The sequence below is a fragment of the Syngnathus floridae genome, chromosome 20 (genome assembly GCF_059516105.1).
Source record: "Syngnathus floridae isolate MCC-2025c chromosome 20, RoL_Sflo_1.0, whole genome shotgun sequence".
NCBI classification, from domain to species: domain Eukaryota; kingdom Metazoa; phylum Chordata; class Actinopteri; order Syngnathiformes; family Syngnathidae; genus Syngnathus; species Syngnathus floridae.
Genome location: NC_142432.1, coordinates 8320636 through 8346544, shown reverse-complemented (window position 1 = coordinate 8346544; position 25909 = coordinate 8320636). Strand labels below are relative to the sequence as shown.

The 25909-nt window shown below is 41.7% G+C and overlaps 1 protein-coding gene and 1 long non-coding RNA gene across 2 annotated transcripts; one reads left to right on the top strand and one right to left on the bottom strand.

Annotated features, from left to right (window-relative positions):
* Nucleotides 1–9775: 9775 nt before the first annotated feature.
* Nucleotides 9776–21616, top strand: LOC148381203 (uncharacterized). The gene is made up of 5 exons (XR_015854708.1): nt 9776–9802; nt 10270–10470; nt 18989–19235; nt 19329–20711; nt 21098–21616. It is a non-coding gene; the product is annotated as an uncharacterized LOC148381203 (long non-coding RNA).
* Nucleotides 18178–21630, bottom strand: cbln2b (cerebellin 2b precursor). The gene is made up of 4 exons (XM_088363932.1): nt 21122–21630; nt 20392–20878; nt 19307–19426; nt 18178–19205 (listed from the first exon to the last, which is right to left on the bottom strand). The coding sequence occupies exons 2-4, from the start codon at nt 20668–20670 to the stop codon at nt 19008–19010; spliced, it is 597 nt and encodes a 198-aa protein (XP_088220058.1). The 5' UTR covers nt 20671–20878; nt 21122–21630; the 3' UTR covers nt 18178–19007.
* Between the last annotated feature and the right edge of the window lie 4279 nt (nt 21631–25909).

Sequence of the window (25909 nt, the reverse complement as noted above, 5' to 3'; positions counted from 1 at the left end):
CTGGTCAAATATTAAGAAAAAGATATTATTAAAAGTGAAGACAATTTGCAATTCTAGTAATGACACACAAATTTGATGCACAATTTGTCTTTGTGGGCCACATAAAATAATGTGGTGGGCCAAATCTGGCCCCCGGGCCTTGAGTTTGACGCGAGTGATTTAGACCAACCTTTTTTGCGCCACGGACCGGTTACGTGTCAGAAATATTTTCGCGGACCGGCATTTATATAAATAAATAATACATTTATATAAATAACTAATACATTTATAATAAATATATAAATACGATGAAATAAAATGGTACAACTGGCATAAAAACAAGTATAAACAACATGAAAATAAAACTCACCATTACGTTGAATTTGTGGGAGCACTGAGCTTGTTTCCTAGAAATGAGCTGGCGTAATCGGAGACAATGACACTCGAAGTGGTTAAGGTTTGTCTTTTAATACAGGATGCTTGGTCTCCATGTGCCCAAGCACTTTTGAAGGCTTCATTGCCTCGTTAGCTAGCCTGTCGTCAGTCGCCGCATATTATGCAGAGTGGGCTTGCTTGGCAAGTCAGTCACCTGTGGCGATAAATCCATATTTGAAGTAGGACTTTCTTTTAAATGCAGCTTTCCTTTTCTTAGAAGTCGTAGCCTCTTCTTCCGTCTCCTCATTGGGCTTTTTCCCCTTTCCGAAGAAGCTTTCCAAACATCTTTGTTTCTTGCTCATTTTTGTTAGCTTCGCGGGCTCAACTGGGGGGGGAGGAGCTTCTTTACCTGAATTAACCTGTGTCAAGAGACACAGATGCACCAACAGATGTAATTGGGAGAGAATTGCCAATTTTAAAATATTTTTCAAAATAAATTCTTACTAATTTTTGCTAGCTTTGTGGGCTCGACTGGGGAAACATGTCACGTGACCGGGACGAGTGATAAAAATTATTTTATTTTTTTCTGTCTGGCTTGGCGGCCCGGTACCAAATGACCCACGGACCGGTACCGGTCCACGGACTGGGGATTGGGGACCCCTGATTTAGACAATAAGAAATGTTTACTTCAATTGACGTTCTTTCTGCTATGTCATCTGCAGCAACGCCATGTTTACTGACCTGGCAAAATGTCATATTGTGTCAAGTTCTTAGTCCTAAGAAGACTCGCTGAAGAGAAAGGTCAGAAAAAAGCACGCTTGTAAAGACATGTGGACAGCTTTTAGCCCGTGGCTTTGCTTTAATCAGAGCCACATGCAGTTGAAGTCAGAAAACACTTCGAATTTACTCATTCAACAGTGAACATTTGCTCTGAGTAAGACCTGTAGGATTTGTGGCATTGAGGGCATTGACTAAGCAACAGCAACATTTTCTCAGAGGTAAGATGCTCGTGTGTGTGCGTGTGAGAGAGAGAGTGTGTGATAGTGAGCATGAGTGCTTTTTGTCCTTGTGGCCAATTTGCGCCCTGGGCTGTTTTCCCCCCACATATTTTCGATGTCATCACCATGTGAGATGAAGCAAAGCACCTGTAAGTCATGGCATTAAGTCACCACTGCTGCGCACTTCGCAGTCCTTGGGCCAATCCAAGCTTGTTTATTTCTTGATCTTACAAAACTTCCAAATACTGCATTTGCTGCGTTGTAATTCGACCGCATCGCTGCTCGTAGGTTGTTGTGATTTGTAAAACGCTCCTCCATCACAATTAAAGACAGCCCACATGGCTTCAAATCGCTGATGAGCTTATTTTTAAACGGAAGGGCTGCCCTGGCGTCTGGTTTCCATGTGGGGACTGAGAGAAAATGTAGAGCAGATTTCCAGGCTAATTCTTGTAGGGTAAGGCTTGCTACTCTGTAATTAACCAATTAACAAGCAACATGGCCCGCCAACACCGCTCCTGATTCACTTTGCAATCACGGACGCTCGTCTGCAAAGTTTTAATTGTGCCCGAGGCAATAACTTACTGTTGGTAATCACATTCTTGCTCTGCTCTATATTGCACCACAGTGCGTTTGGGACGTCCAAACTTACTGGCGCAAGCTAAATCTGCAAACCTCCACGTTGGAGGTGAGCACAGTGCACATTAGCTGCAATGCTTGGGCTTTTGCTGAACAACACAATGTGAGTTAATAAGCTGGCCAAATTGTTTTATATCCTCTGATGAGACGTGAGAGGCAGGTAGGGAGCACTCGCTCGACTTGCCCCTCAGCTGGAAATGAAAAATGTTTCAAGGCTGAAGATGAGCAAGGTTGAACTAAACGGGAATGACTGAGGTTGGATTTTCGGGTCGCTAGTTTACTCGGTTGAGTCGAGATTGCGGCCGTATGCAGATGGGATATTTCCCTCCCTTCATCCTCCACAAAGAATTGTCACTTTAAAGCTACCTGAACATAAAGGAGACAGGATCGCTTCACAGGTCTCGAAAGCCGCACGCTCGGCTTTGCTCGGCTCTGCTCGGCTCGCTCGGTGGAGTTGAGGCCCATGCCAGAACTAATCATCACTCAGGAGACTGATTGTCCGCTTGGAGGACATGAATCACTCAGCTGCCATGTGTCTGTTTCACATTCTGACTGTAGCAAAGCAAATTATAGGTGAGTCGGTGAGCTTTTTTTTTTTTTTTTTTGGTGTCCTGCCAGGCCATGCACTGAGCTGAGAGGCGGAAATATGGAAGCCCTCATTGATCGAAAAACTAATTTTCTCCATTTGGAAAAAAGGAAAAACACACAGATGACAGGATTGGCTAGTCCAGACTCCAAATAATTACAAATGTGCATAATATGATTGACGCAGGGAAGATTCAGGATTAGTTTTGCCAATTGATGTCACAAACACAGACCCAAGATGCACAACACATATAATCTAGGCCAGCTACTTCACATCCAATTGTTGCGGACATGTAGCCAGATAGTTTCAGGCAGTAGGCAGAGTTTGGAGCACCACACACCAATTAGGCGCGTTTCCAAAGCAATACTCCACAATGTTGCCCAGAGGAGTGCAGCAGAACAACACTTTGATTTCCTACAGTGTGATCGTAATTTCATATTCCTCTGAAAGGCTACATGGTGGCGGTGGCTAAAGTCTCCAAAAGACCATTGGGTGAACTTGTATGGTTATTTGTAAGATAATTCTTAAATCAACATGTAGAATAGTTGGAGGCTATTTTTGTATTCGGCAGACCTCGCTGGGTCTTCCCTGCAGACTGAGGGCATTTTTTATTACATGCTCCTGGCGCATCTAAGAATTCGGTGACAGAAATGAGACTGGTGAAAGCAGCTCAAAGTTATAGCGCAGGTGGTGTAGCAGGATCTTCGTGGATTTGACAAATTCTGCAATATGTGCGGTGGATATTATCGTATTTCAATCATAAATATGTGTTCATTCCCACAACGGCGGAGATGCCCATTTCTAACTGCGCATGTCTACAAAAAAAATTTGAAACAAAGAAAACTCTATCCATGCTCACAGCTGGACTGCACTTTTCACACGAGCCCAGTGTCTCTGGCAATTAGCCACATGTTCCATGAAAATCTCAATCCACAAAGGAGTCTTTGATAGGAGCCGCCATGGTATCCCTTGGTACGTTACGACTTCATCAGTCCATGTGCCTAGCAAACTTCTGGACGCTTAAAAAACAAAGTCAAGGCGAAAACAATGCGAGGTCCTCACAATACTGAGCAGCAGTTTTGCTGCTACGCATCACACAGCTCAACAGAGGGTGGAGGAGGCGTGTAATTGGAGCCGAGAGATTCACAACAGTATTTATAGAGGGTGTGAGATTGTTTAGAACTGATTGTTTCTTGCACTGTTTTTAAGAACACATACAGAGTCTGGACAAACATCATTTGTTGGAATTTCCATAGAGGTCATTTTTATGATGTATCTTCAAGTCCTCCCTTGCATCACGACATGAAATAGTTTTCCTCAAGTGTTGGGAGTCATGGAGGGGGAAGATAATCATCTCAATTGAATAACAGTTTCATTTGAGATGATGAGAGGAGAGACAATTGTTAAAATAAATCTTGGACCCTTCTTGATGAATGGCCGGGAATTCTGCCTCATTTGTCACCAGGGAGGTGATGTACTAAAATGCCCCAAAGAGAGCAGAGGTGTTACTGTACGGAGGCGGCCATATTAGCCCGGCTATTCTTCGGGATTACATGGCCCCTTTCGACCCGAGCCGGGAATTTGTCAGGAAAAGTGCAGATACAGCTCTATCAATAATCCCGAGCATTGTGTATTTCCCAGCTGATGCCATTATACGAGCGGTGCTATGCCAGCGTTCGCCGTCTCCATCATCTTATCCACTGGGACCAGGATCTTATAAAGCGCTCTCAACATGGACATCTCATATAACGGGTAATAACTCCAGCCAGTTAATACAGAGGAATTATCAGTTGGAGGAGCAATGAACCTGGCAAAATAAAAAATAAAAAAATCGGGTGGCCGCTACGTTATTATCGTGAACACGGAGAAAAGAGGTAGGTGGAAATAGAGAGTGTGCCAGATAAGGCCGACAGTTTGCTGAAGATAAGACCAGCAGGAGAAAATAAGAGGTGAGCTTGTCATGTGAGACATGAGCAGCAGGAGCGGAGGACAAGGACACAAATAAGTGAAAGTGCATTTATTGAAAACTCGGGAACAAATTATTAAAATAAAAAAAAATCTCCCTAATCCAATGTTTTTATATTTAAAATTTTCTTTCTAGATACAATAAAAAATGCTTTCCTGTGATCTTCAACTCAAACACACATTCCTGTAAACCAGGGGTGTCAAACTCATTTGTAATTTTAGTAATGACACAAAGTCGATACAAAATCTGTCTTTGCGGGCCACACAAAATTATTTGGCGGGCCACATCTGGCCCCCGGGCCTTGAGTTTGACACCTATGCTGTAAACACTGTCAGTTTCTTTGCCTAACCACTTAATAGTTGTTCAGCTTTCTCAGGGGAGAAGCAACAAATAGCGATTTGAAGTTGTGCTAATCTGTGTCTGTCGCTGTCCGTAATGGTCTGGGAATAGTTTTTGAGCCTTAGTGCTTGTGTCGTATTAGCCCTCTGAGATCTCTGAGATCAAGTTGACCTTAGGGTCCCCTCACTCAAAGCCGAGCCTTGTTCGGTGACTACGTTTACGTTCAGTCAATATTCGGCTTGAGGTCAAAGTTGTGGTTTCTGAAACATTGACCAAACATTGATACAAACCTCATCATCATTTTTCTCACAGGCTAGCCTGCTAGGTTAAAGTTAAAGTTAAAGTCCCAATGATCGTCACACACACTTCTGGGTGTGGTGAAATTTGTCCTCTGCATTTAACCCATCCCCATGTGATTTTGATCTATACCAGTGGTTCCCAAACTTTTTCAGGCTAGCGCCCCCTTGGCTCCCCAGTGAATTCCTAGCGCCCCCCCAGATTTATGGGATAAAATTAAGATAAAATTCTGAACATTACAAGCTTGAAATTACAAACCTGAGTTTTTGCTTTTCTAGTCTATGCTGTCTATGTAGTGACTACATAGACTTCGGACTGCCGCACCCCTACCGCCCCCTTCAACTTCTGACTTCGACTTCGGACTGCCGCCCCCCTACCGCCCCCCTACCGACCCCTTCGTCCGCACCGCCCCCCCAGATCTTTCCACCGCCCCCAGGGGGGCGGTACCGCCCACTTTGGGAACCACTGATCTCTCCCCTGGGGGAGAGGGAAGCAGTGAGCAGCAGCAGTGCTGCGCTCGGGAATCATTTGGTGAACTAACCCCCCAATTCCAACCCTTAATGCTGAGTGCCAAGCAGGGAGGCAATGGGTCCCATTTTTATAGTCTTTGGTATGACCCGGCCGGGGTTTGAACCCACAACCTTCCAGTCTCAGGGCAGACACTCTACCACTATGCCACTGAGCTAGTAAAGGTAACATTAGCTCACCAATACGCCCTTCATTTCACCATCAAAACAAGACAGCAGTATGTCCACGTAAAAAAAGTTAATGAACGACACGGCGTCTGTGAGCGTTAGGCCGCTAATGACTCCATTTGCACTCTTATAAGGCCACTATCACTTCCAATGTCGCTTTTTAGAGGAAAAGAGGGATGACTTGAATGGCATCCAGGTGGCCGTAACCTCCCCACAGGATGCCGCTAAGTCGTCCACACTGGTCCCTTTAAATGTGGGCGTGTGCCAAAAACAGGCACTATTAGCAGGCAAAGTCGCAGGAGGGGAAAAATAAATATATAAGCCAGCAAGCAAGATATCCAGTGTTTGCATTTCAGCAGGCAATAAAGAGGGCCATCTGTTCCTGTCATTCCTGCTTTATTGTTTTCCTTGGCGGGGCCACTCACTTTGAAATGGCACATCGTACCCCCCACACACACAGACACACACTGCCCTCCAGACCTCCCCCCCCGACATACAAAAATTGTGTACACACAAGTTCGAGCACACAGAAACGCATAGAATGGGCTCAGAGGACATCATTGCAAAAAAAAAAAAAAAAAAAAAAATGATGAGCTGCCCAAGGGGGCCATGTCTTTGATTACATTTTCTGCCCTTGTCCCTAGTTTTGGCACCAATAGACACAGCAAATGTTGCCAAATGTTTTTCTTCAATCCTGTGGCACAAACCATTTGGAGAGGATAGAAGGGTTGAGCTCAAGCTTCATTTTTAATATTTTTTTTCCTATCCTGTTATTCATATCCCAAAACATTTGGTTTCGGATTGTCAAGGTAAGATTCTTATGAACGTTATTTTATTCACGAGCGAGCAAGTGATTTCTTGACATTTTTATTATGTCATCGCATGTCAAAATCAGTGCAATAGAATTTAGTAGCTTTGGCGAAGAACCAAAGTGATCATTTGCATCTGGAATCTTGTGCCATCAAGTACCGTAATTTTCGGACTATAAATCACGTTTTTTTTCATAGTTTGGGTTGGGGGGCGACTTATACTCAGGAGCGACTTATATGTTTTTTTTTCACAAATTTTTACTTGATCATTAACATATCACTTACAAGTATAGTTGACCACTTCACAAGTTATTTTTAGTATAGTTGATCACTTCACATGCTTTTATATCTTCATCTTGAACATATTCAAAACATAAAAAATAGAGAAAAAATCAAATAAAGCAATTAACACTTTAAAGCGCCATATCCAAGTCCACTGTCTGCTGTATGCACACTTGCTCCATTTTTGCTCCTCTTATATTTATTATGTTATTTGTTTATTTATTATTTATTCATCACTCTTATTTAGTCATTGTTTGTGCCTTCTTGGGTTTTTTTTTGTGTTGTTTACTTGTATGCATATTGTGTACTGTCTTGTCACCGTGGGATAGTGGAAATGTAATTTCGATGTCTTTGTGTGTCTTGGCATATGAAGAAATCGACAATAAAGCAGACTTTGACTTTGATGAAACAACCAAATAAACAAAACAAAACAACTACATCTGAAAAAAAAAAATATTTTCAGACGAAACTGGATGAGGGCGCTCTAAATGGGAAGGTCTTAAGAAAAATGGCACCAAAAAGAAACTCATATTTTGCAGGTAACAAACTTCAAGTTATAAAATGGAGAACCGTGATGTACCAAAGCATTACTGTAATTTGAATTTCAAGTGACGTCAGTGGCACGGCGGTTGTTTACATAAAGGACAAACGTACGCACGTACGTACTACCGGCATCATTAGCGGCTTTGTTTCTAAGTGACACGGAGGACACAGAGATTGAAGGAATTAAGGATTTGGAGTGACATAGAAGGTTTGAAAAACTATTATGGCTTTTACGGACGCCCGGTCCTACTCTACTGAGCTCTCGTTCACCTCCGTGGATCGAAGTCGGGGGCCGGCGCTCGGCCGGGTGGCTGTCCGCGGACGGTGCATGGGGCTCGGACGTGGCTTTTACGCACGCCCGGTCCTATTGTATGGAGCTCTCTTTCACATTGGTGGCTGGAAGTCCACGGCGCCACACGCTTGGAAGTTTGTTTTGTTGACTAAAGAGCCGTTTACCAAACCCACGTCTTTCCTTGTACTTTGTTAACGCTACAATATAGTTATATAGTAGATCTGTGGAATAACGACGAGGCTGACGTCAGGACGCACGCGCGGCGTTGTTGACAAAGGACGAGGAATTTGATGGATGGATTTAATGATTTAAAGTGCACAGATGGTTTGATAATATTGCTTATATAATAGTTATTTGAAATATAATTTTTATATCGTTATAAGGGCCTGTGGAATATTTTGAATTGCAAGCGCCGTAAGCCGCGCGCACCCATTGTTGACAAAGAACGATCGATGGATTTAATGAATTGGAGTGACACCGGTGGTTTTATAAACGTGTTATTTATGTAATAGTTCTCTTTAATAACTCTATATGTTACGTCAGGCCCGTTCTCAGCTCTTCGTTTGTGTTTGTCACGTTAGCATGCCTATCGTTTAGCCTGTTGTTGCTATCGTATCGAACGATCCTTTAGCCTGTTGTTGCTTGTTTATCACTGTTCTTGGTGTGGGATTTTGTCGAATAAATTGCCCCCAAAAATGCGCCTTAAACTCCGGAGCGACTTATATATGGGGTTTTTTTCACTTTTTGGGGCATTTTATGGCTGGTGCGACTTATACTCCCGAGCGACTTATAGTCCGAAAATTACAGTAATAATAGCGCCCTATTTCTTATTTACCAGGAGGAAAATCAAACCAATGCATGTTTTCTCATTTCTCTTCTCATTTTCTTTCAACACCAAGGCCTGACTCGCTCCTAAACATTATTAATTACAAAATGAAGCTTCTATGATTTATACATAATATCCCTCACAAGCAGTGTTTCCGCACCACCAGTGACCTGACTGCTTGCAAGATTTGCAGGTGCTTTTCCATCACAGTCAGCAAGGTTAAACTCCAGAGAAATTAAACAAATTGCTCCTCTAATGCTGAATAAAACAAATGGAGAACTTTAGTGCACACATGGAGGCCTCTTGGGTTCTAATTATGTAAAACTATAGACATCAGAAGGCACTGAATTCTTTAATGAGCACTTGAGAGAACAAAGGGAATTTAAGTGCATCTTAATAAGAGAGGCGAGACAATAGGAGGAGGCAAAATGCCACAGAAAGAATAGAAACACATTAAGTCATGTCCGCCGATTCTATCATGAAATAAATCTTCATCTCTGGTAGTTTTTGGCAGCTATATGAGCACGCTGCTAATAGCTTCCCAGCGCTACAACACGCGTCCGATTAAACTGAATCGAGTGGGAGAAGATTGTATTTGCGTTGCAGCCACTCAAGTCCATCACAACCACGCTTGGAAAAAAAATATGAGAAGTTCCTTCTAGAATTGACATCACTTCAGAAAGAAAACAGGCGTCGTGCATTCTGGAAACACCGTTCCACATCGCCGCTTGTTACGCTAGCTAATTAGCATTGACAAAGACTCCCATGGGAAAAGGCAGGCGCAACACCGCCCAGATAGAGCATTTCTGTTCTGGAGCCAAAATGGATTGCACCGCGGGAGGTCCTTTAATCCTAAATGCTCCACTGAATCACGTTTGAAATCACGGAACAGTGGCGCCTGATAACACACAGCAGCCATATGTTTGTTCACGGGAATGTGCTATGCTACATTACTATATGTGCGTGTGTATTACTACGGATACTCATACCACTTGGATTTAAAAAAAACAACAACAACTCAAGCAGTCCATATAATGTTAAACTATTCATGCCAACATTAATGCAAACACATACTTTGGGTAGTGTATGTTAAGGGCCCGGGGCTAAACACTGCCCTGCGCTTGACTCTATCTTGCTAGCTTACGTTAGCCAAAATGACTCAATAGCCTTCCAACAGAGGTAATAAATAAAATGTCTATCTCATGTTGGGTTAGGGTTAGGGTTAGGGTCATATTTTTGTTGGGGTTGTAGATAAAGATCTTAAAGAATTTTTGGACTTGATAATAATTAGAATAATAAGTTATATCATCAGTGTTTTGAGAACAATTCTTGACATTTGCTGACAGATGGTTGCACTTTGGTTGGTTAAGGTAAAAAGCAACATGATACATGTGGTCTTGCACTTCATGCACTTCAAAAATTCCCAAATATGTTTTTACATCTATATCATTCAATCTGTTTGATTTATCAATGTCTTCTACGCACAGTACAAAAAACATCCAAATGCACTTCCCCTCCTCTAATCATTCTCACCTCAAAATGCTTTGAAGATTTTTTTGTTATCCGCTCATCCAACACTAATGTTAAAAAAAGGTATTTCAGCCAATTCTGTTCAAAGTTCATCGCACCACCTTTGATATCCAAAGTCTAAAGGAAGTGATGCCGCAGGGCTGTGATGGACTGTCAGCCTTCCCCTGGGGGCAGGAACTGCGCTCCTCAGCTCCCTAATGATGCGCCTGTCTTTGGAAAAAGAAAATCGTGCCACGGCCTATCACTTACAGAGATTAAGCCAACGGAGGGGGCGAATCAACCGAGAGACACCTGGACAGAAACGGAAGCAGACAGAGGTAGGACGATGTCGGCCGGTCGGGCTCCTGTCAGATGAAAGCTGTCCCTTTCGCAATTTCCAGCAAGAAAGCCAGCAGCCTTGACACGTACCGTAATGAACCATGAGCGTTGATGCTTACAGGTCAAGAAGGCTGCCGTTCAGAAAAAGGAGTCCCACAATTCATGAACGGTGCTTTGTTCAATACTGCGTGACGGGCTGTGAGACAGCACTTGTTGTACAAAGGGTCAAATGAGAGATATCAACGTTTTCAAGATGGCGTCTTTTGATTGATTCAAGCACTCCCGGAAGCCAATTTGGGTTGGGGGGGTTGTACCATCCAATACATGTGAGAAGCGAAAAATAGAATTACACGGATGTTAAAGAGGAAGCGACTCGAGGGCGCCGAGAGTTCTTCTCCGTTGTTGCTTTTGTGAAATGATTAAACCACATGGAAGCACTCAGGACACCAAGGGCAGGAAAGGTGCAAAATGGTGCTTTTCGGACCAGAGAAGATGCGTGTAGAGGATTAACTGCAGCCCGCACTGTCAAGGACGGATCAAGCACTCGTCTTTTGTCTCGCCCACTGCTAACCGAGCAGATTCTCTGAGCTGGCGGAATCTGAAGGATTCGCCGCAAACAAGGCCGTTGTTTGATGTAGGACATGTTTTTTTAAGGTTTATCATCCCTCTGTTCTCTTCTGCATATGCTGCTTTAAAAGGACTTTTTTTTTTTGATAGCCTAGGCCTGTAAACTCTGGAAGAAATGGCACTCCCTTAAAAACCAAGTGAGAAGTCTAATATTTGTATATGCATAGTTGGTAGGAAAAAAAAAACATCAGCTGGAGGTTGTAAAACAGAAGAGTAGGTGGACTAGGAAAGGCACAACGTGATTTGGAATAGAATTCACTTTGGGAGTAGAGAAAGCAAACTACCTTTGCATTTGACACAGAAAAAAAGACACCTGCAAAACTTTTCGGTGGAACAGGCAGGTAGTTCGGAGATGGGACACAAAAGAATAATCACAATATTTTTGTTCTGTCTGCTTGGGTAGAGTCTTGATGAGAGTTTACTATGTGAAGATGAATTGGCAGGTGTTGACACAAACACTTTGTGATGCTCGCTGCAGTTATTCCAGAGAGACGTACGAGGGGAAACAGACACCCGCCGTCCCTGCGAACCCTCGTGGCTTTCTTTCCGACTCTGTCAACAACCACATATAAAAGAAAAATCTCTTGCTAGCTATAGCTAACTGTAGCTAATCTATTTTAGGTGAAAGCCAAAGCACGGTATAGCGTCGACTCCCATTTGTGGGTGAGCACTGTGGTAGTGATGCTGGAGAGGCTGTGATCGTACCCAAGTTTGTGAAGTGCCTGAGCCACCGTCGCCGCCGCGACTTCAAGCGAAAACCCACAAGAGCGGAGAGCGCGGATAAGAGAGTGGGGAAGAAAGAAGAAAAAAAAAGCCCAACTGATTTCCATCAAAACAGTTGTCAAACCAGATGGGGACGATGCCAGAAATGGGCCAGGATGGGTAGGGAGTCATTTTGATTGGGTAGATTTGAACACATACACACAGAAGAAAATGGCTGTTCTAAGAATCCTGGTCCTGATAGAACATGTCAGTCTAAATGGTACTAAATAATTCTGAAGGCAGTTTTTACTTGATGAATTTCTGAGGTGGGTGGGAGGGGGTCTGCCAGATAGCAAAGATTCAACTCTCTTGTGGAGCTCTATGAACAACTGACAGACAACTAATTGACAAATTAAGATTAGATACATTTTGCCAATTGACATTTTTGCAACACTGCTCCAATGTCAATTAGCTAGACATGTTTACAAATCTGCAAAACCCAAGCTGTCTTGTTGATGATGGCCTGAGACGAAATAGAAAAACATATCTCGAGACACTTGGGACAAACTTTGGATAGAAATAAATATATATATGTATATCAATAAATATGAATAAATGATTGTCCAGCCTTGGCTGAGATCGTTGATTCAGGTTTATTTTCTCCGTTGGTGAGTTGCAAAAATGACCTTCTTGCAACTTCACTCCTTGACACTTTCCAACGAAGGCGATTATCGACAGTGAAACGAATAGCTCATCTCAGCAGCCTCGATTCAGGCGCACCACCTGATCGCCCTAAAAACATGCCTGTGGCGTTCCTCAAGGTTTCTTGCGTTGCCCGCGGCACTAAGATGCCATCTTATCAGAGAGTCTCTCTGCCCAGATGTTTATGAGATGACCTTGACAGCGGCTCTTATCACCTTTTTCCGTAGATTTAACGATTTGTATCTGTGACCATACATATTGAATCAATAGGGAATATTTTAATTGTACTCGGTCACTTAGGTGAAAAATTTGATTTCCCATGAAAGTAATATTGCACTCGTCCTCTTGAAATATACATGTTCTCCCATAAAATCTACTTATTAAACTCATTCTATTTGGTGACATCCACATCTCCCGGGTTCAGCGTGAAGCTGTGTGAAAATCGTTCCAAGGAATAGGTTGTCGCACGACAAGTGCTTGTACGTGTTAACGGGTCCCAAAATCTTTTGTGTCAAATCCACATTGTGTCTGACAATTGGTGTCAAGATGCAGCACAATATGATTGAGAGGGTGACAATATTTAAAATGCGGCGTCTTCCGAGCAGATGTGTGAAGATGTGTTTCCGATTCAAATTGTTTTATCACACTCAGTGTTCACTCTGTCTGTCAAATATCTAATTTTACTGAAACCGCCGTTTAATATGACGTAAGGGAGGGTATTTCTATTGGTATTTTAGATAACTTTTTTTTCTAAATATAAGGAACACTTGAAATCCTTTAATTTTCTCAAAAAACAACAGTACACCTTATAATTATGGATATCGAAATGTACGTCATTGGATAAAGTTGGACTTGCTGTACTGGTTTGTCCATTAATGTGCCTTACAACCTAGTGCACCCTATATTTGGAAAATGAAAAATCCATAAATCTGCTCTTTGAGTGTGCCTCGAGTGCTCCAACACAATAACTTATAGTTTTTCAAACCTTCTATGTCACTCCGAATCCTTAATTCCTTCAAACTGTTTGTCCTCCGTGTCACTTAGAAATGATCACCGCTAATGATGCCGGTAGTCCTTATGTGGGTACGTTTGTATGTAAATAACCGCCGCGCCACTGACGTCACTTGAAATAGTAATCCATTGATACATCACGGTTCTCCAAACTTTCTTTCTGCTGCTCGATTACTGTTTTCAGCTGCATATTTTACAACTTGAAGTTTGTAACCTGCAAAATATGAGTTTCTTTTTGGTGCCATTTTTCTTAAGCCCACCCAGTTGATGAGTCATGGCCAACGGTGAAATTTAGAGCGCCCTCATCCAGTTTCGTCTGAAAATATAATTTTTTTGGGTTGTTTTATCAAAGTCAAAGTCTGCTTTATCGTCGATTTTTTTTTTTATATACTAAGACACACAAAGAGATTGAAATTACGTTCCCACAATCCCTTGGTGGTATAGTACACATATGCATACAAGCAACACAAAAAAAAACAAGAAGGCACAAACAATGAATAAATAAGAGTGTTGAATAAATGATAAATAAACAAATAATAATAAATATAAGAGGAGCAAAAATGGAGCAAGTGTACATACAGCAGAAAGTGGACTTGAATATGGTGCTTTAAAGTGTTAATTGCTTTATTTGATGTTTTCTCTATTTTTTATGTTTTGAATATGTTCAAGATAAAGATATAAAAGCATGTGAAGTGATCAACTATACTAAAAATAACATGGGAAGTGGTCAACTATACTTGTAAGTAAGTGATGTCTTAATGATCAAGTAAAAATTTGTGAAAAAAAACATATATAAGTCGCTCCTGAGTATAAGTCGCCCCCCCACCCAAACTATGAAAAAAAACGCGATTTATAGTCCGGAAATTACGGTAATTCCAATCTTGTATATTCCTTTCCAAATGTTTGATTGAATTACCATGTTTGGACCTGTGTGTGGATTTGCGCATGTGTCCGTCATCTATGGGGAACTATTTGTGTCTCTCCCTCTCGAAATAATAATGAATGTTATTAAAGTTGTTCAGGTGTAAGGCGGGTCCAGAATTCTGTCTCTCGGGCTCACTGTGTCTGAATCTGATGAACAGGTGGAATGATGTTGCGGAAGCGTCACATGGCCGCGTTTGTGCAGATGAACCTCTGTTGCCTTGCATAGTGGTGGGGGAGCTCGGAAGGAGTTTCCTTGAGGGAATTGTGTTTCAGTATGGATATTGCAAGCTGTGGCGGGGAGAGAATAAACAGACTCTGTCTAACACAGGGGATGGGCCTGTTCACAGAAGCGCTTCGGTGACTGATGATGTTTGTCTGTGTCGACGTACGGTATTTGTTTGCCACACAAATGCATTATTAACAAAGCGCCGCCGCATATGATATGATCCTGGCTGGGTTGTTTCAGTGTCTTTTTCCATCATATGAGTCGGCCAGGTCGTTGCATCATCAAGGGTGATAGAAGTGGGCGGAGCCTTTTGAAAATTGCGCTGGATTTTTTTTGGCATCCCTCATGCATGGAAACAAATTGAATACCTCTGTGTGCTTAACGTTTTGAAATAATTACAGGATAAAGGTTGAATCTGTGGTATGTATTTAACGTATTTTTTTTTTTCTACAAAGAGACATCCATTCTGCTATTTTGACAAAGTGTGAAATTGGCCTGGTGCTCTTAACCCAACGGTTGAGATTCAATACATGTCAACAGCTTCCCCGCATTTGTTTTGACCTTTCCTCCCCTCAATGCTGGCGGTTTAGAATTAAATACATGTCCATTCATCATTCATAAAACACACTTGAAATGAGTCAAGGTCATAAAGCCACTCCAAGCTAAAAGTGCTCCCACATAAAACAAGAACAAATTTGAAACATGCTTGATAACAAATTGCTCGCTTGTTTTATAATCTGATACGTTTTGTAACGAGGACAAAGTCAGTCATCCGAGAAATCTTGTGAGAATGAAACTTTTGGGTTTTTTTTGCAAAGCGATGACACGTTACCTGCGGCGACGTAATTAAATGATGCCATGTTTCAAGATGGCTGAGATGAGCGGCGGCGAATGTCAATTGGAGCCGTCTTAATGTTCACGCCACGCAAATTTCTGCCGCTTCCGAGTCTTGTTTTGTTTCAGATGTGTTGATCGACATTGCGCAAAAAAACAAAACATGTTTACTCTCTTAAACAATTACGTTTCTCAAACTATCTCCTATAAAATGATCGGAACTGACTAAAGTTCGATCTAACACATTTATACTGCTTACCTATGTTTCCCTTACATATCGATCTGTAAATTTACTCGAAACATTAACAGAGCAGCCTATTTTGAAATGAAATAGCCTCGTGCGTATAGCAGCTATCATTATAGAATTAGCCACCCGCAAACTCCCATGAGCCTCAGCTCGCAGACTCCCATGAGCCTCAGCAAAGTGTCGTGGCAGTCCCCTGTAAACAATCGCGTTTCTCAAACTATCTCCTATAAAATTGTCGGAACTGACCTAAGTTCGATCCAACGCATTGGTACTGCTTACCTATGTTTCCCTTCCATATCGATCTGTAAATTGACTTGAAACATTAATGGAGCAGCCTATTTTGAAATGAAACAGCCTCGTGCGCATAGCAGCTATCATTATAGCATTATCAGCTCGCAGACTCCCATGAGCCTCAGCAAAGTGTCGTGGCAGCCCCCTGTAAACAATCACGTTTCTCAAACTCTCTCCCATAAAAGTGATCGGAACCGACTAAAGACTGATCTAACACATTGGTGCTGCTTATTTATGAATGATATTGATCCGTAAACGTACTCGAAAACATTAACAGAACAGCCTATTTTGAAATGAAATAGCCTCGCGGGTACAACAGCTATTCAGTGACGCCCCCTGACCACGGTTGCCGTAATGCTGGTAAGAGATGCGACCTTGTAATTTACTAGTCGTACTAAGACGTACTGAAACATTTTGACAGAGCGCTGTGTACAACCAGTATGGATCAACAAATTCATCAATTGATCCATATATAAGGCGCATTGTGGGTTTTTGAGTAAAGTTTAAGTTTTTAAGTGCGCCTTATAGTGCGGAAAATACGGTAAATAAATGTGCATCATGAATGCATCAACCCTCAAAGATGTCTTCAAGAGACCTCAGACAGACAAGTAATAATACAAAGTCTGCATGAGTTCAGTGGTTTTTAATGGCATCTCCAATTTTGTAATTATCTTTACGCAGCCTGTAAAGCTGAATAAAACACCATCTGCGCGTCAGTAAAAAAAAAAAAAAAAAAGAAACAATGCAGCCTATAGTTAAAGAAAATAGCTTTTATATTCTACGAGAATATCGATGACTCTGCAAAATAAATAAAAAAATACAATTCAGGCTGCATATCATAAATCTTAATAATGGCACTGGAGTATCATTTGGGGAGGATCAAGTATCGTGGATTTTAATCCTTCCTGTAGTATTTATATCAAAAGTAAGAAAAGTAAATCAACTGATAGTCAGCATTGTAGTAAAACAGAGTTTGTTTGGAACTTTGTCTGTTTGATGGTCCTAATAATCCAAACGCAATGTAGGGAAGTTACGGCCCATGGGCCATATAGAACCGAGGAGAGCAACTGTAAAATTAATTAGGAAGAATTTGTTCAGGTACAATGACTGGAAACGGGCCCAGATCCTCAAGTTTCGTTTGGAGTCGTTGGGATGTTCTCCTATGATAACATTTTTAATTCAGGCCTAAGATGATCAGTGTTTATTCCCTCACTTGGAATAAAATGGCTTAGAGTGTAATTACTGCACTAAAAAAGGTCACACACTAATAAGATCAGCGCTAACGAACATTAACGATTGTGTCCTTTTGACCCAAAGGGCTCGCATTAAAGTGAGATTAAAAGCTCAGGACCATCGACCAACAACAAACACAACAGAGACGATTGGAACTCGCAGTTTGGAATTTCAGAATGGCTGCCTCTGAGCTATGACGTGGCTCCGCTTGATTAAATATTCTGAAAATGATTCGCTCGCTTTGGAAAAGCCCTCACCCATTAAATGGGACTTAAATGTTTCCATGAAAATACCATTTCAAGTATCAAAATCCCTCCATCCATCCATTTTCTGTACCGCTTTGTCCCCACGGGGGTCGCGGGCGTGCTGGAGCCTATCCCAGCCGTCATCGGGCAGTAGGCGGGGGACACCCTGAACTGGTTGCCGGCCAATCGCAGGGCACACAGAGACGAACAACCATCCGCACTCGCACTCACACCTAAGGGCAATTTGGAGTGCTCAATCGGCCTACCGAGCATGTTTTTTGGGATGTGGGAGGAAACCGGAGCGCCTGGAGAAAACCCAGGCGGACACGGGGAGAACATGCAAGTATCAAAATCATTTGTTTGAATTTTTTTTTTTTCAACATCCATGAGGTGCGTGCGTGCGTGTGTGTGTGTGTGTGTGTGTGTGTGTGTGTGTGTGTGTGTGTGTACGTGTGTGAGGCACATGGACATTTTTTGATAGTTTGAATGTAGCTACAAAGCTTTTTAATTCTCACTTTCGCACCATATTTAATATTTGTTTGTTGTTCAGTATCAATGCCATTAAACGTAATATGAATAAACATTTGCGGATTGAAACTTGGCCTTGTTCCCACTACGCCGTTGCCACTTGGAGCTTATTTGAATGAAAGATCTGCGCTTGGTCTATCCAATACAATATTGTTTATTAAGCGGGACATATATAGGGATTCTTCTATTGTTTCCACATTTTACATTTAGTGAGCAATGTCACTTCAACATGAAACCAATCAAAAGCTATATGCAAATTCCGCAATGTAAAACACACTAATGTGAAGAATAAAAATTATTAGTTCATTCTTTTTTCTTTTTTTTTTTAAATAAAAGGGCTCGCCAAGTCAAGTCGTTTTCAGTGGCCTCTTCTTCTTTTCATAAATAAATCTTCTTCTCTTGGCCCAAATTTGGCTTATTTTCACCATCCAAACATAACACCATTGACAGCACAAAACATAAAGGAAAAAAAAAATCAGTTCGTGCAAAAGACAGCTTTGGGCGTTAAAGCTTTTCTCTCTCTTTCTCTCAGCTTGTCCATAATTCCATATACTTCACTTGGACGGAAACCATATATTCTTTAAGGCTATACAGAATTTAAAATAGAGCATAATAACTCGTCGCTTCTTCCGTGCCATGTCTTCTCTTCCTTTAACGCTGTCCTTTTTTGGCAAAGTTTCCCAAGCCAGCGAAAAATTCCAAACACCACCACGACGTCCTGACTGCGTACGAGTTGATGGATGTGAATATTTGAATCTCCAAGTTTCATATTGGACAAAGAGAGGAGACTGATGTGAGGAGGAGGAAGAGGAGGGGGAGGAGGAAAGGGGGGTGGAGAATGGTTGAGGACATTCAGGAATTTCATCGGCTTCCTTGGCTGACAAGTTCTTCGAGTTTCAAATCAATTTGCATGGTGTTGCTTTTTTTCATATTGTCGTTCCAACCAGGGTCCCATCCTAGGTCAGATTATAGAGGAAAGACCAGAAAGCCTGAGAAGGTGGAGTATTTCCATCCGCCCATGAGGGTGCCTCGCTCCAACTTCAGGTAGACACGGTCCTCACGCTCCACCATCAGCAGTACTCCATTACTGGCCGCCTCCCTTGTCACGTCCTGGTCGCCGGCAAAGGCTGATATGACTGGATAATCGTTTTGCATCAGGTTTACCTGCAGGGGCGGATAAGAGAAGAGGGCGGGGTAAGTTTTTTTTTTTCCCCCCATGTGAGCTTATACATTTGATCTTGCGTGCCAAAATCACAAATGCTCACCTGAATGGTTTGTCTGTTGTAGACCTTCACCACATGGAAACTGAAACTGTAAATCCCCCTCCTTGGAGCTTGGAAAACACTCGCCTTCAAGTCAAAATGGTTGCCGATGTTCACTAAAACCTGTAAATACAGATATTGTATTAGTTGGTGTGTGTGTGTGTGTGTGTGTGTGTGTGTGTGTGTGTGTGTGTGTGTGTGTGTGTGTGTGTGTGTGTGTGTGTGTGTGTGTGTGTGTGTGTGTGTGTGTGTTGCTTTGCCAGTGCCAACTGCTTCAGGCATCAGACGGGTTTGATTTGGTTCCAAATGATTATCGTACATTCAAAAGGACACAATATGTAAGCATTCATCAAAATACTTAATTTTAGCACTGGGCTCTACAAAACACATGACAAGTGGCTTAAAAATATGTTTCGGAATTACTGAAGAGGAATCAATGCTTAAACAATTTATACAAACAAAGCCCGTTAGGCCAGATTCAGTCTAACGCTTAAAATGGTTACCTTTTGGCTGCACATCAACAAAACACTCATTATGCGCACATCAAAAAGCCTTAACGTTGGTGCTTCTTCAATATTCACTTAAATCAAAGTAATAACTGACAAATGTCGCATTAAAGAAGTTACAGAGAAATAAATGAAGTGTTTATACTTGAAGTGTACTATTCATAACTTTATGCCTACGATGGTTGCGGCTTTAAACGGCATATGAGATCCAGCGTATTAAAATGTCTGTTTCTTTAGATTCGGGTTACAGTAAATAGGATACACATAAATAAAATCTCCAAGTACACACTCCTAGACTGCAGGTGAAATTGGATTCGGCCGGTAAAATGTAGCGTAAAAAGCTCTTAAAAGGCCAGTTACGCATCCTAAAAAAAATAAAAAATCATAACGGTTCAAAACATAAAATGAATTAGCTACTTGATATGACTGTAAAATTAAACAAGGCAGACGCGGGACGTAAATAAATTACCGTAACTTGCGTAAGGGGTCAATTTTACGCACATTCAATAAATTGTAGCTCCATTTTAGCTGCTTTATATCATTCAAATCTTGATTTTTGTATTTTTCCAAAAACATTTTCACCTGGTCAAAGTAGATAGTCATGGAGGTGTTGCTCATCTCTGACGGCTCATGGTTGGTTCCACGCACGGCGGAAAAAGCCACCTTTGCGCCTGCAGAGCGCACCGATATGCCGAGGGAGGACGTGACGCCTCCGTCCGAAGAAGGGTTCGAATCGCACACGACGAGACACTTGCCCTCCAGCACGATGGGCTCCGTGTCGTTCTGGCCGAGGCACAAAACCACGGTGCACCCCAGGAGGAGGACGAGGAGGGCCAGGCCCTGGCAGGTCGCTGGCACCATGGTCGCTGATCCTGTGTTCGAACCCGGCAGCCCCCGTGGAGGTTTGTTAGCACTCGAGTACCTGGTCCACACGTTCCTCCCTTTCTCTCCTCCCTCTCTTCCTCTAGCTCACTCTTAAACACTCTCTGACTCCGCGCTCCCCTCCTTCTTGCGCACCTTACTTGGCTTATTTTTTGGAAGGTCAGTCACACGAAGGTTGATGTGCATCCTGAGAAATAAAACAAATGTTTTGTGTTAGAAAAATCTTATTGGGGGTCGATTGATAATCATTTTCATTAAGTCGCAATTCAATTTAAGCGCGTTGTCCGTGCGTAAAATGTCACAACCAATCTACTTGTAATCTACGTTGTAAAAATGAATCGGTTTTTTTTTTAGCTCGTTCTCAACCTTTCTAGTTGTACTAAGCCTCAAACACACTTTTTTAAAGGTTCCACAAAAAAATCAGACCTACCTGCGCACTCGTGCTGCTGGTTCCTCCGCTGCCTCTCACCGACTGAACTGAGCGCTCAGATGTTGGTCCAAAGAAGACGAAGAAAAAAAAAAAAAAACAAGCAGCAGCCATAGTCTCCGGGCTCTCTTTCAATGGATAACTCACGCCCATTCTTTGCGTAACACCTTCCAAGTGTTAAGGAATGAGCAACACGGGTGAACTAGTCGTTTGTTTGTTTGTTTGTTTGTTTGTTTGTTTGTTTGTTTGTTTGTTTGTTTGTTTGTTTGTTTGTTTGTTTGTTTGTTTGTTGTGTTTTCTCCTAAGTTAGGGTGGTACATCCACTTGGTTCTCGCTTTGTGTCATTTATATGCTGCCGCTGTCTCATTTGTGCATCTTATTAACTCGAAATACAGGGTGGGGTTCGCGGGATAACCTTGCAGGATGCATAAACCACATTTGAGCATCCATGTACAGTACAGTATACGTTAACAATTTGACAAGTGCCTCGGAATCTAAATAAAGATGCTTTAGCGCTACCCAGCGGTTGCTTTGAGTTCTTCCTCCACTGGTCACTATTGAGCTCATTCTAAAATCATCCTTTACAAAATACCAATTATGAATGTACTAGTTCAACAACATATTTTTCATTATTCATTTATATATATATATATATATATATATATATATATATATATATATATATATATATATATATATTTGTATATATATTTGTATATATATTTGTATATATATATATATATATAATGGATGTTTTAATCTCAGAACATGTTTAACACAGATACAAGCAACACTTCAAGGCTTTTTAATGAGCGACCACTTACCTGCTAAGCTTGGAACTGTGCAATGCACATTTGAACGCTGCTCCCTTTATGTGTGTTTTAACATTCACTCATTTAGCCGTTTGGAATTTCATGAGAATTTAGCTCCATGTACATATCTTGTGCTGTGTGTGTGTGACGAGAGGAATCAAAGGGGATCAGATAAGCATGAAGCTGCAAGCAAGATTACAGCCAGGGTGTCTCTTTTTTTAAGGCAAGGGCTGCTTGAATATTTATAGATCGGCAAATAGATGAAGACCAATATGTCGGCTTTTTCTGGCATGAATGGGATTTTCATCCATGCGAGGAGGAAAAAAATATATTTTAACGACATGCTGTGATTTGGGGGCTTGAATCAAAGCAGGGGTGTTTTTTTAAAAGCTTGGGAAAAGTACATTTTGCTTATCAAGGTTTTGGAGGAACACGGATAATCTCGATACACAAGCCTCACGGTGTCCTGGTGCAAAGCTGCGTGTAGCTTGCACAGTAAAGAAAAAGGAATTTTGGGCTTAATTGCAGCAGGACTTGGCCTCTCTCCCTCACTCAACCCGATTTGACAAACATTGCGCTGTCAGAGTCGACTGCCAAACCATGCGGAAGAGTGACATCAGGTATCCAAGAGCCACAACTGGCCCCGTGGCCTTCAAGGACACGTAGCAATAGGAAAACATCAAATGTCAAGTACCAGGGACATGCAAACAAAAGGGATGTGGCCTATGTGGCTCTAACATACCAGGGGCAGCCGTTGCTCTAAAAGAAGCCGCGCATCCTTCAGGAAAGCTGATTGGCCAGACTGACGACCGCGTTACGTTTATTTTTCTTGACAGCTAGCAGTGCCTACTGGCTTCCAGGAACGGCGAGGTCGATGATGTGCCGGCTCTTAAAGCCAGCCATCTGCCTTTTTTGTATACGTGTGAGGGAAAATGACTCAGCCTTTTGTGTTTCTTTCCAGCTCCTTTTTTTTTCCTTCATGTAATGAGTCCACATAGAGGTCATATGTGACGTGATGACACATTATTCCCTTTGGTTGTTTCGGACATATTGTCTGGTGTGTGTTAATTGCAATCAGATGCAATCAAAACATCACGCATTAACAAGCATTACTTTAATGTCGGCACACCCCTCCAAATCCATCTGTCCTCCCATCCATCTGTCAACTATAAATATCTGTATATAATAGGCCGAAACTCACATTTTGAATTAGCCCGACTTGTCATCTTAGCCTGAAAGGAACCATTGAGTGGAGTTACCGTGTCATATGTCTTTCATCACTATGTGTGAGCTCCTTACGACATCAGCGTGACCGCTTCCTCCCAGGCGATTTGAAATTCAATGTGTGCCACTGTAGAGGTGACAAACTAATTGAGTCAAGCTTTCACACTCATATTATTGTGTGTCAAAATATTTCATTCGTTTCTCCGCTCGCCCTCGTTAATGACATGACAAGCATGACCTTGATTGTAAGTCATGAATAGATGGAACTACAAGACAGCACCATGCTACCAAAATACACCTGACGATTACATGAGGCAACTGATCCACGTCGACTCTGCTTACCTTTTGTCTTTAGTTTTTTTGTTTTACTCACCCACGCCCAGAATGTAAACAATAGAATGCCTTCTCTGGCTGATTTCGCCATAAGTTTGACATCAATTTCCAGGCAGTGTTGTCCAGCCACTAAACCATCTCTTGAAACACTCAGTGGTTCCCTAATAATAAAAGTAACAGTAATTATGGAACAATGTGCACAGAAGGACTCACTCAGTTATTTTTTCTGAACAAGGCAGAAAACAAAATACAGTAGAGTCTTGAATAATAGGCAGGCAAGAACCAGCAGTTTGTATACAAACATTAAAAGACATTTTTCCAAAATATGTCATTTTTCTTCAAGCATTTTCTAGTTTACCTGATACGTTCGGTTTTTCAACTTTGCTACATTCGCTCATACAAATATTTCCGCTCTGCAAGAACAAACACATTTCCGAAACGATTGCGTGTAGGCTTACTGTTATTATTTTTAATTCTCATAGTTTGTCAAAGCTTTCTTAATTGTGGGCTGAAGTGAGTCTCATGACCGGGGAAGATGGACGACAACCTTCATGCGGTCTTCCCTGTGAGTAGCAAAGTCATGGCGCAAGTCCCGCTTGTGAAACTACCGTAATTTCCGGACTATAAGTCGCGGTTTTTTTCATAGTTTGGGTGGGGGGGCGACTTATACTCAGGAGCGACTTATATATGTTTTTTTTTCACAAATTTTTACTTGATCATTAAGACATCACTTAAAAGTATAGTTGACCACTTCCCATGTTATTTTTAGTATAGTTGATCACTTAACATGCTTTTATATCTTTATCTTGAACATATTCAAAACATAAAAAATAGAGAAAACATCAAATAAAGCAATTAACACTTTAAAGCACCATATCCAAGTCCACTGTCTGTTTGCTCCTCTTATATTTATTATTATTATTTATTATTATTTGTTTATTTATCATTTATTCAACACTCTTATTTATTCATTGTTTATGCCTTCTTGGGTTTTTTTGTGTTGCTTGTATGGATATGTGTACTATCTCACCGAGGGATAGTGGGAACGTAATTTCAATCTCTTTGTGTGTCTTGGTATATGAAAAAAAAATCGACAATAAAGCAGAGTTTGTCTGATAAAACAACCAAATAAACAAAACAAAAAACTACATCTGGAAAAAAATATATATTTTCAGACGAAACTGGATGAGGGCGCTTTAAATTTCACCGTTGGCCGTGACTCATCAACTGGGTGGGGTTAAGAAAAATGGCACCAAAAAGAAAGTCATATTTTGCAAGTTACAAACTTCAAGTTGTAAAATATGCAGCTGAAAACAGTAATCGAGCAGCAGAAAGAAAGTTTGGAGAACCGTGATGTACCAATGGATTACTATTTCAAGTGACGTCAGTAGCGCGGCGCGGCGGTTGTTTACATACAAACGTGCCCACACAAGGACAACACCGGCATCATTAGCGGTGATCATTTCTAAGTGACACGGAGGACAAAGAGTTTGAAGGAATTAAGGATTTGGAGTGACATAGAAGGTTTGAAAAACTATTATGGCTTTTACGCACGCCCGGTCCTACTCTACTGAGTCGGGGGCCGGCGCTCGGTCGAGTGGCTGTCCGCGAACGGTGCATGGGGCTCGGACATGACCATTACGCACGCCTGGTCCTCTGCCATGGAGCTTTCGTCTCTGGAAGTCCACGCCGCCACACGCTTGGAAGTTTGTTTTGTTTAATAAAGAGCCGTTTACCAAACCCACGTCTTTCCTTGTACTTTGTTAACGCTACAATATAGTTATATACTAGATCTGTGGAATAAAGACGAGGCTGACGTCAGGGCGCACGCGCGGCGATGTTGACAAAGGACGAGGAATTTGATCGATGGATTTAATGGATTTAAAGTGCACGGATGGTTTGATAATAGTATTGCTTATATTATAGTTATTTGAAATATAGTTTATCTATCGTTATATGAGCCTGTGGAATATTTTGAAGTGCAAGCGCCCTCAGCCGCGCGCAGCCATTGTTGACAAAGAACAATCGATGGATTTAATGAATTGGCGTGACACCGATGGTTTTATAAACATGTTATTTATGTAATGGTTGTCCTAAATCACTCTATATGTTACGTCAGGCCCGTTCTCAGCTCCTCATTTGTGTTTGTCACGTTAGCATACCTATCGTTTAGCCTGTTGCTATCGTATCGAATGATCGATGGATTTAATGGAGTGACACCAATGGTTTTATAAACATGTTATTCATGTAATAGTTGTCCTTAATCACTCTATATGTTACATCAGGCCCGTTCTCAGCTCTTTGTTTGTGTTTGTCACGTTAGCATACCTATCGTTTAGCCTGTTGTTGCTATCGTTTAGCCTGTTGTTGCTCGTTCATGACTGTTTTTGGTGTGGGATTTTGTCGAATAAATTGCCCCCCA